The 19,393-nt window shown below is 39.5% G+C and overlaps 1 protein-coding gene across 1 annotated transcript in view; it reads right to left on the bottom strand.

Moving 5' to 3' along the window:
• The window catches only part of LOC148534716 (twist-related protein 2-like), a 66,123-nt gene extending 47,446 nt beyond the window's left edge, over positions 1-18,677 (bottom strand). Inside the window, exon 1 of the mRNA XM_088465968.1 lies at positions 17,887-18,677. Coding sequence (XP_088322094.1) covers positions 17,926-18,414 — 489 coding nt within the window. The 5' untranslated portion in view covers positions 18,415-18,677 and the 3' untranslated portion in view covers positions 17,887-17,925. The remainder of the gene's footprint in view (positions 1-17,886) is intronic.
• Positions 18,678-19,393: the final 716 nt, after the last annotated feature.

Genomic DNA, 19,393 nt, shown 5'->3' with positions numbered 1-19,393 from the left:
CGCCTAAAGGCAACAGTGTAAAACTAATTTGATTCTATTGCACTTCATTAATGAGGTCCACTAAAGGCAACACATACTTAGTTGACAGGATCCCCTCATACAATTCATATGTTTTGGAATAGAACTAAGGAAAGGGCAGAATTTCATGTGCATGATCCCACTGAAGGCATGTTCACACCCATATACATAGGAACGACTAGTTAAAACTTACACTCTTCTGATGTGTTTTATTGATGCATTTCAACATATTTCTATGCACTAGTTGTGTTTTTACCAAGAGAGAGAGAGCTTGTTAACGCATAAGCAATGTGTTCTACATTTTTAAATGCACCATTAAAATGTGAAGATCTGGTATGTTTTTAAAATGGTGACGTTCAGAATGTCGACACCCAGGGCCGTAGCTAGGGTAGTGCGGCCGGTGCCATCGCACAGGACACCACAGGTCAGGGGTCGCTGTTTGGTCCTGTCAAATTTCTGTTTATCATAATTCTCACTTGTAGCTTCTTCTTATTTCATCCCCAGCATCTCCTGGCGTCTCCTATCTCTTCCCTGGCCCTTCCCCATGAGGCCATTCCCCTTTAATGGGTGCATTATGTCCCTTTGAAAAATGAGGGGGGCGCCAATGCTCTTTCTAGCACAGGGCACCAAAAAGTCTAGTTACGGCTCTGTCGACACCAGAATGTCAACATGGTCTTAATGTCAACAGTGTCATAATGTCGACATTGTGAATGTCGACAGCTCATTTTAGTGTTAGGATTAGGGTTAGGCTGTGGTTAGGGTAGGGTTAGGTCTTAAATGGGCCAAAATCTATATGTCAACATGCCGACTGTTGACATTTGACATGTCAATGTAACATCCATGTCAACATTCTGAATGTGCACATTTAGACCATGTCGACATTTTGTACCACACTTGCACCAATGGCTCTTTATTTAACCTTTTTTTAGGCCCGTATTCAATTTGAGGCAAAAAGTCCAGACTTTTCGCCTGCTGGACTTTTCGCCTCCTTCACCTGTTTTCCAGGCAGAAAAGTATCGCGCGCGTGCCCGATATTCCCCGTATTCAATAGGACGCGGAAACGGGAACCGGTGAAACTTGAAGCGGTGAAAAAAAACCAGGAATTTTTGGGAAATTATCCTTGGACCCCCCTAATGATGTCCAGACATGGGCACCCCCGTTTTTGCCTTCTGAAGGGAAGTCGGGTTTTTAAATAGCTGCGGCAGGTGCATAAATTCGGCTTTGAAGAAGGTGATGCAGAAGAGCATTTAGCATTTTTGGGGGGGAAAAGTAACTATGCCCATCAAATTTGGAGTACATGAAAATGGCGGCAAGCATATTTTTAAGTCCCTAAAATGATTTTAAAAAATTCTTCAAAATGCACCTGCCGCTACTACCCGCAATGAAGAAAACACCAGCCGCATACTTTGGAACCCCTCTGGATTGAATTTATCTATTTTACAAGTGTTTTCACAATTTTTTATTTTTTTTAACCCCAAAATGTAAAATATTTTTTTGGGGTGTCCCTATTTTTTTTGTCACTTTTTTTTACACACATTGTTTTTAGGGGGCATTCCCAGGGGTGCAAGCTACTTTTTTAAGGCTGCATCCCTAAATCCCAATTCTGCACTTTTTTTCGCCAGCTAAAGGCTGGAGAAAACTTATCCCTGTTTTTTTACATTGACTTTTCGCATCGGCGAAAAGTCTTTGTAATTGAATACGGGGATAATGACAATAGGTGAAAATGACGTCAAAGGTAATAATTTGTACGTCGATAACGGGTTTTCGCCTCAAATTGAATATGGCCCTTAGTGGGCTATTTATGCATCTAATAACAAATGAAAAGAGCACATAGGGGCTAATGTAGAGCTGAATGTACTTTTTACAATGAGAATTCTATGGAGCCAAGTGTTTGCAAGTACTGCCAATCCATACCCATCTCAGTGGAATCTCCACTTATGGCTAAAGTGGCGTAACTGGGTGGTAACAGGCCATGCCCACATAGGCTAAGTTCAGTGAGAGCATCATGACGGAATTGTGGGCTATACATAGTTATGTATATGTGCAATTGCTCCTGTTTTCAGACAGATCTTTTGCATCAGGGTTAGGACTAGAGCAAGTGCTCAATTGTAATGGTGTTGACTATGAAACTAAGGCCCTGATTCAGAGCCGGACGCTCTGACCAGAGCGCTCGCTCTGAATCAGGGCCCACCTCCATAAATATGGAGCGTTCTCCTGGACGCTCGTATAGCTGTGGGTCACCACCCACAGCCTATACGAGCGTGCAGGATGATGGTCACGATGGTCTTGACCATCGCGACCATCGCCAGTGCAACCAGAAGCCTGCGGTTGAGTTTCTCAACTGCAAGGCCAGGAGTGATTTTGGCTCTATCAGAGCCAAAATCACTCCCACTGACATCACTAGTGATGTCAGTGGGGCCGGCTTCTGACGGTAGGCGTTCCCTTGGGAACGCCTCCGTCTGGCTGGCACGCCCCCGGCACGCCCACCAAAGGGGGCGTGCTGTCAATCAACATCGACAGCACGCCCCCTTTGATCAGACACAACGAGCGAAGGAAAGTCCTTCGCTCGTCGCGTCTCGCGCATGCGCACGACGGAGCTCCCTCCGTCGTGCGCATGCGCAGTGCACCCCATCGACCCACTTGCGAGCGGACCGCCGCTCACGAGTGGGTCTGAATGAGGCCCTAAGAGCACAGACAGCGCTAGAGATATGTACAATTCTGCATTTAGTTCAGTGCACCCAGTGTGGGTCCGATTAGAGCCGACTTGTGCTCAACATTGCATCTGCTGCCGCAAAGACTGTATAGATATGACTAAAGCTGGCCACACGCTAGACCAACTTACATCCAACCAGCCAACTAGTTGATTGGTTGGAATGAAAATCTGGGAAGGTATGAAAGCAAATTACAATCAGCAATTTGCTCCCAAACGCCGGAAAAGGGACAAAAATTGTTGTTTGAACAAATTGTTTAGATCAAACATTTAACAAACTTGTCTGACACCATTTTCATCTGTTTTCTGGCATTTAGGAGCAAATTGCTGATCATCAGTTACTCCCATACGTGACCAGATTTTCATTCCAACCAATCAACTAGTTGGATGGTTGGATAAAAGTTGATCAAGTGTGTGGCCAGCTTAAGTCTAAGCCCTTGACCTTTATCATACAAAAGCTGTCATGTCTCTGGGCCTGATTCAGAGATGGATGCTAATGCGATTTTCACGCAGATTGAGCGATTGTTTGCCATCGCGCATGCATATAGGCCACACAGCACGTGCGCAGCGATTACATTGCGATTACGGATGCACAGAGGATCCCATCACAAAATGACTGACAGGTTTTTAGTGTTTGGGGGTTGTGTAACGTGCATAAATTAGCCACTGCGAGTGCACGCGCAGCTTTGTCTGTCATAAGAGCTCTCAAGGGTAAGATGGCCGCTGATGTGCGTCGATGTTACCGATATTTATGCAGGTATGCGCCGTCGCACGCAGGTAAGAAGGCAGCAGTGGGCGTCTTTATGCTCGGGTGATCTTTGCCAACATTAGCATATTTTCACTGCTGCGTTACATATGAACTCGCAGCTGTGGTTGCATTAGCTTCCATCTCTGAATCCGGCCCTCTGTCCACAATTTGTCTTCCCCAAAGACCACAGCAAAGCAACATTGAAGTTGGACTTTCATGTATCATTTCATTTCAAAGTGAACCTAAAGGTGGTGTCACAGCAGCAAGTTGTATGCAGCGATTTTCTGAAAATTACTTATCTAAAAATTGATTATTTTCTGGCTATAGTATTAGACATGTAGAGAAAGACAGAAGCTACAAATGGCTGCATAGTGGCAGTGAATAAGCTACAGTACGTGTGCCAGGTAATTGTCAGATACTATTGGTTTCAGTAGAGCCACATTTTCCTTTAGTGTGTAATACGCTTTGCCAAATCATCGTCAGCTGCAGCAACTGAATCCTTTAATACCATATCATGGATATCTAGGGAAACATATATATTTATCGACAAAAGTCTGATCCTTACCTAACATAGCTAGAACATGATGGAATATTCAATGCAATATAACAGCGTAGCCTGCTTTAGCCTTAGCACATATGTTTACGTAGTGAGTTTCACTTTGATGAGGTGGTAAGTCATTTTCATGGAATCTTGGGCCTGATTCAGAGCCGGACGCTCTGGTCAGAGCGCTCGCTCTGAATCAGGGCCCTCCTCCATTAAAATGGAGCGTCCTCCTGGACGCTCGTATAGCTGTGGGTCACCACCCACAGCATATACGAGCGTCCACCAAGATGGTCGCGATGGTCTTGACCATCGCGACCATCGGACTTGCGAAGGAAACCCTGCGGTCGGGTTTCCCTGCCACAAGCCCTGGAGTGATTTTGGCTCTATCAGAGCCAAAATCACTCCCACTGACATCACTAGTGATGTCAGTGGGGCCGGCTTCAGACGGTAGGCGTTCCCATGGGAACGCCTCCGTCTGGCAGGCACGCCCCCGGCACGCCCACCAAAGGGGGCGTGCTGTCAATCAACATCGACAGCACGCCCCCTTTGGTGCGAGACCCGGAGCGATGGGAAGCCCGTCGCTCGCCGGGTCTCGCGCATGCGCACGACGGAGCTCCCTCCATCGTGCGCATGCGCAGTGGGGAACATCGACCCACTTGCGAGCGTACTGCCGCTCGCGAGTGGGTCTGAATGACCCCCCTTGTCAGTTGCAATAATGAACATCGCATGAGAGAAAATTTGAATCATATGAATATCATCATTTGCATAAGAAGATGATTCCTATTGTGATTTATTTTCTGGCATTTGGCATACTATAAATAGGAGCATCACCCCTGTGTAATGAATTATCACATTATACTTATGGCATATTTCCCAAATATATTTTGTGGGAATACAGCTGTTTTCAGGGGATCACTGCAAAAGGTAAATATCTAGAGGATGTAACAAAAGGGACCACAGCAGATATAAATATCGTACATTTTTCGGTGCCCAACGATCTGCGGTGCGCGGGCACGTTTGGACGATATCGATATTGTCCATCGACCGTGCATGCAGGCCAACCTGGATGATATCGACCATGTTACTATAGGGACCCTCGATCGTTGATCGCGAATCGCTACAGTCGTTGGTGAGTTGGTGGTGTGCTAGATGATCGGTATCGTTGTCGATCGTTCCGATGTGTACGCACCACAAGAATAAACTGCAGCCACTGAGCAATCTCAAGAGACATTTCTGAAAACTGATGCACAGGTAATTGTGTCTAGATTTGCAGTGACTCATGTCAATTAATCACATTCCAATTGTACTTTTTGAAAAAAAAATAAAAATTTTGAGCACAATTTAGAATGAAAACAAACACTTGGTTACTATGAGTTACAGCAACTTTTCTCGATCATATAGGACCTGTCTTTTAGCGATTTGAAGATAGGTCTATGTATGTAGACACTTCTGTATGTTACCAATCAATACCAAGAGAAAATTGGGCGCTGGTCTCTCTAGTGATAAAAAATATCTTTACTGCTGCACTCCAAATATTGCTTTCTCATTTGATTGAAGGTTGACAATTCATTTTGATGTATAAAACCCTCAAAAATAAAGAGAGCGCTGTACAGATAGGAAAATGACAATTAATCCATTTATTAAAATCTGCACATACACATAAAAATTAAAAATAATTATAAGTGGAAATCCTTCAACCAATTATATCCTCAGTGGATACACTAATAGTTGTTCTCTAACCTAAATAGGTATCTGGATCCCAATATACAGCAACAAAAATGACCAATACAAGGAGGTCACAACAATTAAAATCACACACATAGGACAGAAGTTATATAGGCATTATGCATTATGCATCATATAGACATTTGGATGAGTCTCTTTCAAATATAATTGATACTATTTGGTTAGTATACTCTTTTCATCCGGCTTAATTAGTATTCAGTATCATCTGTATATCTTCTATCTTCTGTACGTTCTATGCAGGAAAAAGATCTCTGTTCTCCAACTTAACAACAATGGTACAATGTGCACATGGTCACAGCTTGCCTTAGACTGATTTAGAATATTTGAAAAATATTAAATTGTATATGATTTTGTTATCTAGTCAGTCTTTTCTTGGATTCCCCGCAATGTATTTGTGTCAGCTTGTGACATTGGTAGAAAAAAAACTTAATCCACATAATTCACATTGTCCGAACTATGGGCATTCTTCTGGGATTTACGCAAAGCCGATATTTTTCGCAGATCAAGCGATTGTTTGCAAATGCGCATGCGTGACAGCTGCACTTCGCATAAGCAGCAATTGTATTGCAATTAGTTTTGCACATAGGAACCACTCGCAAAGTGAGTGACAGGTAGTCAGCATATGGGGGTGGTTAGAAAACTGCAGGCGTGCTGGACCGTTTAAACGCCGTTTCATGGGCGTGCATAAATTAGCCATTGCGATCTCCTTCGCAGCATGAGAGCTCTGAGTGTCAGGAGAGCTGCAGTGTTTGTGGCTGGTCAGACTTGCCTTACAAGCTGCGTGACTGCCCGATGTGCGTCGATGATACCGATGTTTATGCTGTTGTACGTCATCGGATGGATATGACAATGTAGCAGAGGGCGTCCCTATGCTCGGCTAAGCTTTGGAAGGCATTGGCGTATTTTAGCAACTATGATCCGTAAGAGATCGGAGTTGCGAATGCATTAGCCTAAATCTCTAAGCCAGGTCCTATTTGTGTTTGCAGAAGCATTTTTTTTAAAGCATCCATGTTTCTGATTTATTTACTGTTTGCCATGTTCTCCGACAATGTAATTGACCAATTTCTGCCTTTAATGTTTTATTTTGAACGCACATTATGCACAACGCGGTTTGTACTACAGATAGTGCTTTATCTTGCTTTAGATTCTTGTGCACTATAGGTCACCTTAGTCCAATGATTTGAAGGCCGCATCCTTTCAGCCTAAGGGTTCTTATTACTGCCTCCTCATATGCCTGCATCAAAGCGCTTCAAAGGCACTAGAAGGCATGTAAGACTTAAACTTTCAGAAGGCTATTAAACACAGATAGAGTAAGTAAAATGTCCAAGTTAAAAGGAAAGCAGGGTTTATATCACATAAAAGCTCCGAAACTGTAAACATCTGGCATGGAGTGGCACCTGGGTCCTCCTTAAAACCTTTCATAATGCAGGTCAAGTTAAGAGATGGCTGCTTTTGCAACATATATTCCAGATGCTGAAGATAATATCAAAGAAAACTGTATAACCAATGTATGGTAAATGCATTGCCTATCAGTCTATTTGCACATACTCAATAAAAATAACATTCAAAGGTTGAAAAAATAATCAGTCAACTTACATCTTATAAAAATGTCATTATAATGACAAATATTGACGCAGGGAAATAGCATTAATAGAATACTATGCTTTGCTGTTGTTCCAGAAATGAAAAGATGAACTTTGATTAAAATTCATATTTCTAGATTATAAACACCTCTGTATTCTCCACGTAATTACTGTATGTAATTTGGGCACTGCTATTACGTAATTATGTATATATGTAAAGTTATGTACTTGTTTATACTATTTTGCACTTATTCACTTTGATGTTTGTTTTACCCTTATCTACGGCACTGCAGGACCTTCATGGTGCAATATTAATATTAATTAAGACAATTTAATTTCTGTGTGAATTTATGTAAATATATATTAAAATTCCAGCTTGCCGTCCAGCATGTAAATATGCTCTTATTTTAGGCTTTTACGGGGGCAACGTTTACAACAAGAGACTTAGGGGGGGGGCATTCATGAAAGCTTGGAGAGCGATAAAATTGTGAAAGATAAAGTACTGACCAATCTGCTCCTAAATGTCATTTTTCAAGCACACTCTGTAAAGTGACAGTTAATCTTTAGTCAGTTCCTTTTATCTGTCTCCAAACTTTCATGAATAACCCTCTTATATTTTTAGTCTTATATGGAGAAGAGACATATATAATTTTCTTGTTTTGATTAAGGATAGGTATTAATGTTTAACTTGTACCTTACCCCAGTTTAATGTTTAAAGTTCCTTCATTTCTATACCTGGTGGTGGTTAGGGATATGCGTTGCTAATGAGTGTCCTTAGCTGCCATCCAGTCGTTTTAATTTTTTTAGAAACCTACAGCTAAGCGCATGGTCTTTTCATCCAAGTCTGAACTGGAATTACAAGGTAAATGGAAATATTTATCTGCCTTCCCTTATTGATGTAGTAGTTCAGATGACAAATTGTTGTATAATTTATGTCATAGCGATTTCTTGTGTGTTTTCAAAGTGAAGATCACCTAGCAACGGATTGTACGAGAAATGATGGGATGCAGGTGCAGGCGGCGGAGAAGGTGTTTTCAACGGGAGTTCTGTCTGTCACTTACTACAGTCAGACTCACAATACTTCCAATGACTTACACACTAATCGCAATGACTTCTGTACACTGATTTACTACATTTTAAACTACAGTGCACAGTGTGGACCTGAATCTTTTCACAGTAAATTTATAAACATTACCGGTGGTCCTTTACCTTAGTGCTAGCTGTCATTCTGTGTTTCTGCTTTTTATAATAGTAGAAGCTTGATCTTTAGTATTGGTCATCTATAAAGAGAAAACTATCATAATACTCCTAATCTATTCCTATTTTGGTATGACATTGCTTATTTTGGAACCAAATCTTTATGTCCTTTTTATTTTTTCCAAAACGTCTCAGTTTGGGTTTTATGTAATGTTTTCTATGAATTAAGTCCTTCGCTGGCTGACATGTATATCTACTTTTCTACTAAATGTATCTATGCATTTACCCTGCATATTATTATTATTATTAGAATCCTTTATTTATACAGCACTAACATCCTACAATCAGGACGCTTTATTCATGCACATAAGTCCCTGCCCAGTGGAGCAGCCTGAGTTCCCTAGCTCAGGCAGATACATTTAAGAGATGGGAGCCCAATGTGCAGCACCAAATCCCCCCCCCACACCACCGCCACCTCAGTGACATCTTTTAGAAAGATGACATCACCGCCTGCAAGTACATGCGGGTGCTGCCACATGGCACAGTGGAGAATCTGTACTGAGTGCAGGTTGGCCACCCTTGACCATGGACCCATCTGCCAAAGTGACAGGTTATATTAGGATAGAAAAGACGCAATCTATGTCTCTACTGACTCACGGTAGGGATACTACTAGCACCAGGGCCATAGCTAGGGTAGTGCGGCCGGTGCCATCGCACAGGGCACCACAGGTCAGGGGGCGCTGTTTGGGCCTGTCAAATTTCTGTTTATTATCATTCTTTCTTGTAGCTTCCTCTTATTTCATCCCCAGCATCTCCTGGCCTCTCCTATCTCTTTCCTGGTCCTTCCCCATGAAGCCATGGCCCTTTTTTGGGTGCATTATGTCCCTTTGAAACATGAAGGGGCCCAATGCTCTTTCTGGCACAGGGCACCAAAAAGTCTAGTTATGGCACTGACTAGCACTAGATCACTACTAGAAGTGACATGACATTGCTGAGTGGAAGGGGTGACATACATCCTATAAGTCCCTGTGCAATAAAACTAAGCAGCCTGTGTGACACGTGTCATTGTGATTGTGCCTGGGTATTACATGCTTATGCATAATGTGGAAATATCCCAGGAGTTTTAATCCTTCCAATTCCAATTTTTTATTGTTTACCTCTATTATTTGTACACCTGTTGCAGGTGTAGTGTACAAGCTGGGGACAGGATGTTTACATTGAAAATGGGTCTTTTATCTCTGTGAGACAATTAATGGGTACAGATATTTGGTATCACTGTACTGAAGAGATACATTTCAGGGGCTGTACTACACTAGTCAGAATCCAAATAACCAACCATTATGTATTTGGTCCATGAGAGGTAAGTGGACCACTTGCAGGAAACCAATGCAATCATGTGGAGAACATACAATCCCCACACAGATAGCATTCATCTCATAAGTGAAAAAAAACATATAGCAAATAATGTATATTTATCATATAATTAGAGATGAGCAGTTTGGTTTTGATTTGTCTCTTTTCGCCAAACTAGTACAAGCCCGGATTTATCTTATTGGCTATCGAAAACACAGGAAAGCTGAATAGCCAATAAGATGCTGTTTATGAGATCCAAACATAACCAAATAAAACCAAAACACTCATCTCTAATATAAATGTCACTGTTTGGCCTCTTGAACTGTTTCGGTGAATGGCTATCACAGAGGTAACAATAGATCCCTATTGAGTCCCACTATAATCATATAGGAGAGTTTGTGAACAGAGACAGGCTAGAGCTGCAGTGAGACACGGTGCTGGGGATCCATACCAGATGCCACCAGCGGAAAAAGACTGGAAATAAAATGTAACTTATGCGCAGAATGTTCAGAGAAATAAGAGTTGCTGTAGCAGCAGCAACTTGTGTTATTAAAGTATAACCTTTTGTATAGTCTTGTATTCTGTTCTTTTATTTTACTTATCTCCATTATATGTATAGCATATATTTTTTAGTTTTCATATCAACTTTCTTGCGTACATATTTTAAAGACTATGGCCCGTATTCAATTATCCGCGAAAAGCCGAGATCTGCAAAAAAGTTTCACCGATTGCGACTTTTCGCCTGTCGGAAACTTATCTCCGTATTCAATTCCATCCGCTTTTCACGTACGCAGAAAGTCAATGCAATGTAATGTGCAAAAAATATTCGTCTCTGGATAGCTGGAGAAAAGAAGTGCAACATTTTTATTTTGGGGTGCAAAGGTGGGGAAACCACTCAGAACCCCTGGGACAGCAACCAAAGGACAACTGCATACAAAAGATTCCTAACAAAAACTGAAGAACATCCCAAAAAAGTACTTTGAATTTGGGGGTGAAAAAGCACAAAGTGGGGGGACAACTTTGCAAACTAGCAAAATAAGGTTCTGGGGCGCTCTAAGAAGGGGTCAAGTGTTTTTGGGATTGCAGGTACTTTTATGAGGGTGGAAATTCGCAATTATTAAAACTACACTTTATATACATTAAAATATGTTTGCACCCATTTTCAGGTACCCCAAATTTGGCAGGACGACTTATTTTCACAAAAAAATACTGCTTTATGTCATTCTTCACCACTTGTACAAAGATGCTAATTAGAGGCAATTGTGCAATTTAAGTACCCCAAACAGTTTTATTTGGGCTAATCGGGCACTACTACAGTGATCCCCAATGTTTCTGCAGCTTATTGGGAGGTTCAGACTGATTTGCCTGATTCTGATACCACTTTTCGCCTGTTCCGACTTGCGACTTCGCGTGTCGTCGTTTTTGCATCTTTTGGAATTGAATACGGCGAATAGCGGGGTCACGCACCATAAGTTTCCTCGGCTAAAATACACAATGTAGGCGAAAAGTGCGGCATGCAAACCTTTATCGCGGGTGCGGAACTAATTGAATACCGCCCTATGCTTTTAACTATTACAGTATATTGTAATTTATTTCCAGCTTTTTCCTGTTTTCTCAGTTAATGTTTCCAGTATACCAGAAAAATATTTTGTTATTAAAAAAAATATATAATTTCTTATGGTTGATTTGGGCACAGAAGTTTCTTTAAAAAGTCCATATTTTTTATTTACATCTTATCCCATCTATACCCAGCATCATTTTCTTGTTCATTTATTTCCTGATAGCATATAACTTTTTTGGTGCATTTTAGAGAAGCACCTTACAGCATAATGAGACCAGCACATCACGTAGCATGTTTATATTGCTATGGGACCTACCTAGTGCCCCCAAGGAACCCCCTCCCACCCCTTCTCACTAGACTACTAAAGTAATAGTCTACTTTGTTAATTAAATGTAAAAAATAAACAAACATCTTCAGTATACTCTAGTTACTGCTATAGGTTACAGTTGTATAATTTGGGGCACTGTAGAACAAGTAGCAGAAGTATGATATGTAATTTAATTTAAATAATGTAGTTAAGATGTTTAGTTTGTTGAAAGAGACACAGATAGAAACTATTCTGGGAATGGAGAATTGAATTGTCACCTACCAATTGGTAACATTTTTAAAAGCTGCTATATTGCGCAGTGATGTGAGGAGCTGGCACGCCGTTTGTCTGCCGTAAATTAAACCAGTGAGAATAAATACTAAATCATTACATGGAGAAGGATCTTTCACCTCCTTTTTCATTGTGGTTTAGGTTCCTCAATTTTTGACAACGTATTTCACCTCTAGCAATTGTCCAAAATCCAGGAAAATTCACTTTTCACTGTTCCTCAGCGTATAATATAAGGTTATATATACAGATTGAATGTAGGGATTTCAACAATCTTTGCTTCTCTTTAGAACTTCAGAGGATAGTCTCTTGTTTTGACACTTGCAGGGGTTATAAGGTTAGTTAGTTTTGTATATCTTCATGTGGTGAATTTATATAAGACCCAGGCTCACAGCTACTCTAGTAAAAGATTAAACTGTTTCCTGCAGATATTCTCTCTATTAATGACCTCTACTGTCTACTGTTTTTGAAAATAAGTACGCAAACTTGGGAAAAGAAACTGATATAGTGTTGAGACTTGTAGTTAAACAGAGCAACCAAATTCTAAGATAATATAGATGTCTAAAGATATATACAGTACACCAAGCTCTAATTTGTATTAGATTATTATATATTGTATAATTGCACACAAGTCCCTTTTTTAATTCCAGTTACTGACAATTTTAAGATTTCAGCATTATGCAGTAAAACCAGTTCTGTGTATTTAATTAGATATTTTATAATTTGTTGATGTCCCTGCATCTCCATCACAAATTATACCTTTTATATAATGACAGGAGACACCTGTAACATGCCCTTGGATCAAGCAAGGAGGAGGCTGACATAGGATAGAAACCATTGCAGCATTGGTAAGAGAGCTGTTGTACGTCATTGTCACTCTACTTATACGTTGATTTAATAAATTATACATAGCCTGACATTTTAAATGGATATATTTAGTGTAATGTAATAAATGTAAATAATTTAGAAATAATCTACAAAGTAAAAATGACTGTTATTAAACACTAAGATACATTATATTTTTTCCCACTGAAAACAAATAAATGATATTTAATATTATTAAATAATATTTAATATTAGTTATTTCAATTTATTTTCACACAATAGATGTTTTTGAGCAATGCAGCATTTATAATTTTCACATATGCACTTATTAGTGCTATTGTCCCATACAATAAAATTACATAATACAGTAATAACATGATAGATGCTGACGCGTGTAACAAATTTGAACCACTGATATTATAAACCTCATGAATATCACCATGAGCTCCTTTGCCTCCATAAGTCACATTTATTTTAACTCTGTCAAGCCTGCAGCGTTGGACAGAACTTGGTCATGTACACAAGAGTGATTTGCAGAATACTTACTCCAATATATAAAAAAAAGAATTCTAATCATATGGTTACATTCGTATATATACTCAGCATGTGAGAATAATAAGTAATATCTTCACAAGTACTTCCCATGCAAATACATTAAGCAATTATAGGACTGTAATAAATAACTTTTTACATGCAAACAAAAATTTAATTGTTCCAGTTTTTCCATCTTTATATAGTGGATTAGTCAGTGAAGTGTTGTTTCAAAGACTTAACAACAACATCAATGTTTCCTTAAGTTTTCACAGTACGATGATCAGTGCTGGAAAATCAAAACCGATCTGCACAGGATAGAAAATTCCCCACAAATAGATTATATTCCTCTGTGTAAACTAGCAGAAAGATGAACACTAATCCTCATAACAGGTTTTATTTCATGGCTAGGATCCTACTGTCCTTTGCCAGAATTTGTAAGTGAGCGCTAAAGTCTCTACTTCTGGAACCTGTTACAATTTCTGCGAAATTCTGATAAGTGAAATAGGCAAAATGTACCGTATTCCTATAAAAATAAAGTTTGCCATGGAATGACAGCTAAAATGGAGCGTCAACTGCTACTGTGTAGTAGTATCATGTCTATATTGCACAATTTGACAACAAGCATACTGCCTTTTTAGCCTATTCTCTACTGCATGACTACCAATATATTATATTGTAGCAGTACAGTAATACAACATACACTATGGAGGGTACAATGCTATAGGTCGCCACAGTAGTTAAGATTATAGTATCCACTACTATTTTATTATTAAATATTATTAAAAAAGCTTGTTTATTTTTTCTTACATTCAGTAGCAGATCTAGGAAATGTGAATGTAACCTAATCAGATAAGATAGTAGTAGAGTTTCTTGTTTGTTACATTTGGGTGCCATGTAGCAATGTGCTTTTTTGTATTATCAAGTTTACATTACAATACTCCGGCAAAAAAAAATTTTTTAATGCATGTTTGTGAAAATAAAAGTAATTATAATTAAAATAAATGTCGGCCTTTAAATAAAGGTGATCATCAGTGTAAAAGAAGAAGGTAATTGCAAATGACTGCATATGTGCATATGTGTATATACAGTATATTTGTGTGTATTTATCTAGCTATCATATATATAGATAGATAGATAGGTAGATAGATAGATATGTATATTTCACAACACAAATACTTGGTTACATAATAAACACGTTTAGCTCTAAGCATCATGTCTTACAGTGTCTATATTTTTTAATTAACTGGTTTAACATCCAACTATTTTATGACTCCATGGAGTGAATAAAGTGTCACAGTACGTAATATAGGTACCACTTTACATCACAACGTTGATATGGCTGACATTGCATACACAGTTCACTATTTCCTTTGCTTCCTGAGATATAAAAATCAGCCTGTAACTCATTGCTCCTCGATTTGCTAAAGGTCCCGACAGGAGCAGAGAGGTCAAGTGTTAATTAAACAAACATGATTTTGACATTTGTATCTGTAAATGGATGTGTCTAATAAAACTCCTTCCCCATGGTGAGCTTAAAATAATATATCACCTTAATTACATCTTGCAGCAGTAACATGATAAGCTTTGACACTGACAATAAATAAAATGTAAATGGCACACACTGCCTTTCTTTTAATCATTTAAAGGGAGTTTTTTAAGTGTTATCATTATAATGCTGCAGCATCCAAGTCTGTATATTGTTATATTAGGTTCTGCATACTCCAGTGGCATAAACACCTCATTATTATATATATGGTTAATGCCTAATACTTCTATTGTTTTTATTACAGTTTTTTTTATTTTATCTATTTCTTGCCTGTTAATTCTTTATAAACCCATATGCATTTTTATTGTATACTTTGTATTTGTACTAATATGGTATCTGTAACACACCAGCACGGTTATATCTGGCTATACAGCATGTTATTAACATACCAGCAAGGTTATACCTGGCCATACAGCATGTTATTAATGACAGAGCAGTAGGTAATGATGACAAGCTTTGTCTGTTTTGTCTTTGAGAACAATGACTTGATCTCCAATGCCTCTGAGCATGTGACATGACTTCAGGGAATATAAACACTTTATTACATACTTAGTGTATATAATAGGTTACCTAAGTGGTTACTGCAACACAAGAAGTAATGTAAGTTCAGCTAAATCATTCATTCCCTACAAAGATTGTTCCTATACTCCGCACCAAGGCACAAAGCTTTGCCGTGCAACACAGTTTCCATCACAATGGAATTCTTTAAAGCGTGTTTATTTTAGAATGTCCAAAATATATGAAACAAGTCCATGTACTGCAGAATATACAAATAGAACAGATTTTGATTATTGCATGAAGACTTAAATGTCGCAGCTAAAAGGTCTCAGCGATAGTGCAGCACTCACACTGGGCTTGTAAACACAAGATAAATAATCACTGTAAAACAGGCAATGTATAGGAAATAAACATCACACGGAACCACACAGATGTCTGCTGCGGTCGATGTCTCTTGAGATTCTCTTACATATATATATATATTCACGAACGTCCCCTGAGTTGGAGTTATTCTTTATATATAAGACCCGTGAGTGCCGCAGCATCATTCCCTATAACATAAGTATTCATTTACTTCTGATGGCACCTGGGCATTTTTGATGTTTGTGTGGAGTGCTAGCCCCAATTGTTTTATATATATATATATATATATATATATATATATATAAATATTTGCTTCAGTCGTAGTGAAATGCATTACAATACTTTAGATACATCATTCTTAAAGAAACTTGCAGAATCCTTTATTTTTATTATTATCACCACCATTTATTTATATACTCTGTTAGGTGTTCACTGTTGTGAAGTTTCATCTTGAATAGTAAATAAAAGAGTCATTAATATAGTGGTTTAGCATACAGCATGTTTATATACTTATTTAGTGTCCAGAAGGCTTTAGTGGAAGATAAGAAGATTAATAATAGTTTAATCATTTAAGAAACTGAAATGATTAGTAAATAGAGTCTTGGAGATGTAAGAGCTTATAGCTGGATGACAGACCTATGGATGAGAGTGACACTACCATTACTACTGCCAGGTGTAAATGTTGACATGAACTATCACACGTTTCTTCTCTCATTTTATATATTGTTTCTTATATAGAATATAAAAAGTATGCACAGATATTAATTTATACTTCTTAGTAAGCCTCCGTAACTACTGTCCAATAAGGCATCCTATTTAAACATAATACAATTTCTGTGTGATATATTATTCCCTCATTGATCTGTAGAAGTATTATTTATTAACCTTTCAGCAAATTGCAGCGAAAATATGGAATCATTCACATCTGCCCCAGTGGAATTTGCAGTCTATATTTATCTCCCAAGCACAAATGCTAGGATTAATTTTCTCAGATGCCTTTTAACCTATTAGTGAGGTTTTGGAGAACACACAAAAACTCCACACAGTTGGGGGTAAATTTTAGAAGTGAGTTTTAAAAGTGATGTTGCCCATAGCAACCAATCAGATTATATCTATTATCTTCTAGAAGGTGCTAGTTAAATGTTAAGTAGAATCTGATTGGTTGCTATGGGCAACATCTCTTTTAAAACTAACTTCTAAAAACTCTCACTTTAGTAAATTTACCCCTTGGTGTACTGGCTGGAAACTAACCCATTATCCTAAAAGCTGCAAGGCAGCAATACCAGCCACTGTGCCACTGTATACAACATATTAAGTGGACATCATAACATGCTCAGTGCTGGGCCCCTTGTCTACAGTGAAGTGTGGTGAAAACCTTTCCGGCTGTACAATTAAATCAGTCTGGATAATGTAAAGAAGGAAATGCTTCTTCCTAGTTTCTGCACAGCAGACATAATTAACCATGAAAAGTGATAATGTGGCCTAGGTCAGTCAGGCTTTGCTATGTCTAATTCACAACAGGAGTGTATGACATCCCTTTCTGTTTAGTAGCAAGTGCGTATGTCTAGGATATAAGTGACACGTGCTTCTGACTTCTGCAAGACTGAGAGTGCATGTTAGTAAGATAATACAGCACTGACTAGCAATAAATAAACATGTAAATAGTATGGACGTTTGCTGCCTCAAAGTTTAAACTGCTTCCATACAGGGTTGAGCTCTTAAAAGTAAGTTAAAGAACATTTTGTGAGAGTGTGAAGTTAGATACATGCCTGAAAGGCAAGGCTGTATACTTGTATGCCCTTTTATATGCTTTCTGTGTATATCAAAATGCATGTATTTCACTTCATCTATTATTCCTTAGTACAGAGTTCATGACAGCATTGATAACCTGTAAGGCAGACAGTAGCAGATCCGAGGCAGCTTCTCAGCAATTCATCTTAAGCATCCAGATTGATCTGAATTGTTCAGTCTGAGGATAGTTGATGTTTTGGGGGATGTGTAGCTAATACCGACCCCACAAATAAGATATGAAATGCTTTCCCAAGCAGTGTTGGTTTCCACATACCTTCTTAAACAGCAGGCAAGAGGGGCATCGTCTGTTGGTTCAGTGGGATGTTGACATGGACCAGGCACCTTCCATTCTCCACACAGAGAAGGCATAGCTGAGTCTTTCATGGGCAAGGTAGTTGCAACTGGCAATCTTGTGGTCCAGCTCATCGCTCTGCAAGACCTGGTACAGGAAATCAATATAACGTGAAGCCAGCTTCAAGGTTTGTATCTTGCTTAGTTTATCAGATGGCAACGTAGGAATGATCTTTCGCAACTCTGCAAAAGCGTCATTTAGAGACTGTGTGCGCTGCCGCTCTCTCACATTGGCAATTATTCTCTGTGTGTGTACATCCTCAAATGTTTCTATTTGGGGGCTCCTTTTGCTGCGCTTGCACTGAGGTGATAGGGGCACCCTCCCCTCACCACCCTTGCCCACCAGCACGGTGCGCTTCCGTATGGCTTTTCTCTCTTGGTGCTCAGCCTCATCCTCACTGGTTACCAGGCTGCCTTCAGGGGAATCAGGGCATGCTCCTTCTTCTTTCATGTTGTATGAGCTGGTTCCTGCTGCCTGAACCCTACTTGTGATCCTCCCCCAGCAGCCAGCAAGGGGATGCTGTCTTATTGTTGCCAGGACCTTTTAAAGTGGTAGAAGCAAAAGTCTAATAGTCTATGTTGGTCAGTATGGTAGCACAAATATGGAAAGCTAGGTGTCAATGCCAGCACAATTGGTAGTCAGCTGTACCTCCCAGCAGCTTCACACAGAGTGTCTGCTCCTGAACTTAGCAGGCTTTCCGAATAATGCTCATATCCTTTCCTCTTTTCTTTCACTCCTCATTTTTGGATGTTAAGGAGGGATTTCACAAGAAATTGGCCTGGTGCTTCTTCTGATTGGATCGCCCAAGCCGATGAAGTGGGGAGGAGGGACCCATAAATTCTTTATTCCTCCTTGATTCCAAATAGTCCCTTTTCCTCCCCCCTCTCGCCTTTCCTTCAGTCAAAACCAATCCATCATGGAAAGGTAGTATAAACGTTGCTGGACATTATGGTTTCCAGATTTAAGCCCTGCAGGCACAGATGCACAGTGAACGGAAGGCTGAAGCAGACTGCCCATCAAGAAAGGAGTAACAAAGAGGCGGCATCAGACCCCTTAGGCGCCACTGAGGGGGTACAGGGGCCCTTTACCAGGGAGTCTTTGCCACCCCTTAAATCGTTTGGACACTTCATCATTTACACATAAATGTTTCACTAGGCTGTCCATTTACAATTTGTCTATCAATGAATGTGGCTGCTAAGCAGTGGACTACCTTACAGAAAGACACTGGTGACAGCTCGCTGTAAGAGTGCAGCGTGGTAAACATACAGAGATGTGACAGCATCTAACAGTGCAAATCCTAACCAGATGAATAGAAGACGACTCTTTACTTCCCGGACAGACTCATAAACGTTCACATTTGTGTCCCCAAATCCCCTAATCAGAACAAACTGCCAGTGATGTTTTGATGTTACTTTGCACTACTCGGATA

Source organism: Taudactylus pleione, unplaced genomic scaffold, assembly GCF_031769625.1.
Source record: "Taudactylus pleione unplaced genomic scaffold, aTauple2 ptg000065l, whole genome shotgun sequence".
Lineage (NCBI taxonomy): Eukaryota > Metazoa > Chordata > Amphibia > Anura > Myobatrachidae > Taudactylus > Taudactylus pleione.
Note: the sequence above shows the minus strand (reverse complement) of the source record. Positions and strands in the feature narration are given on the sequence as shown.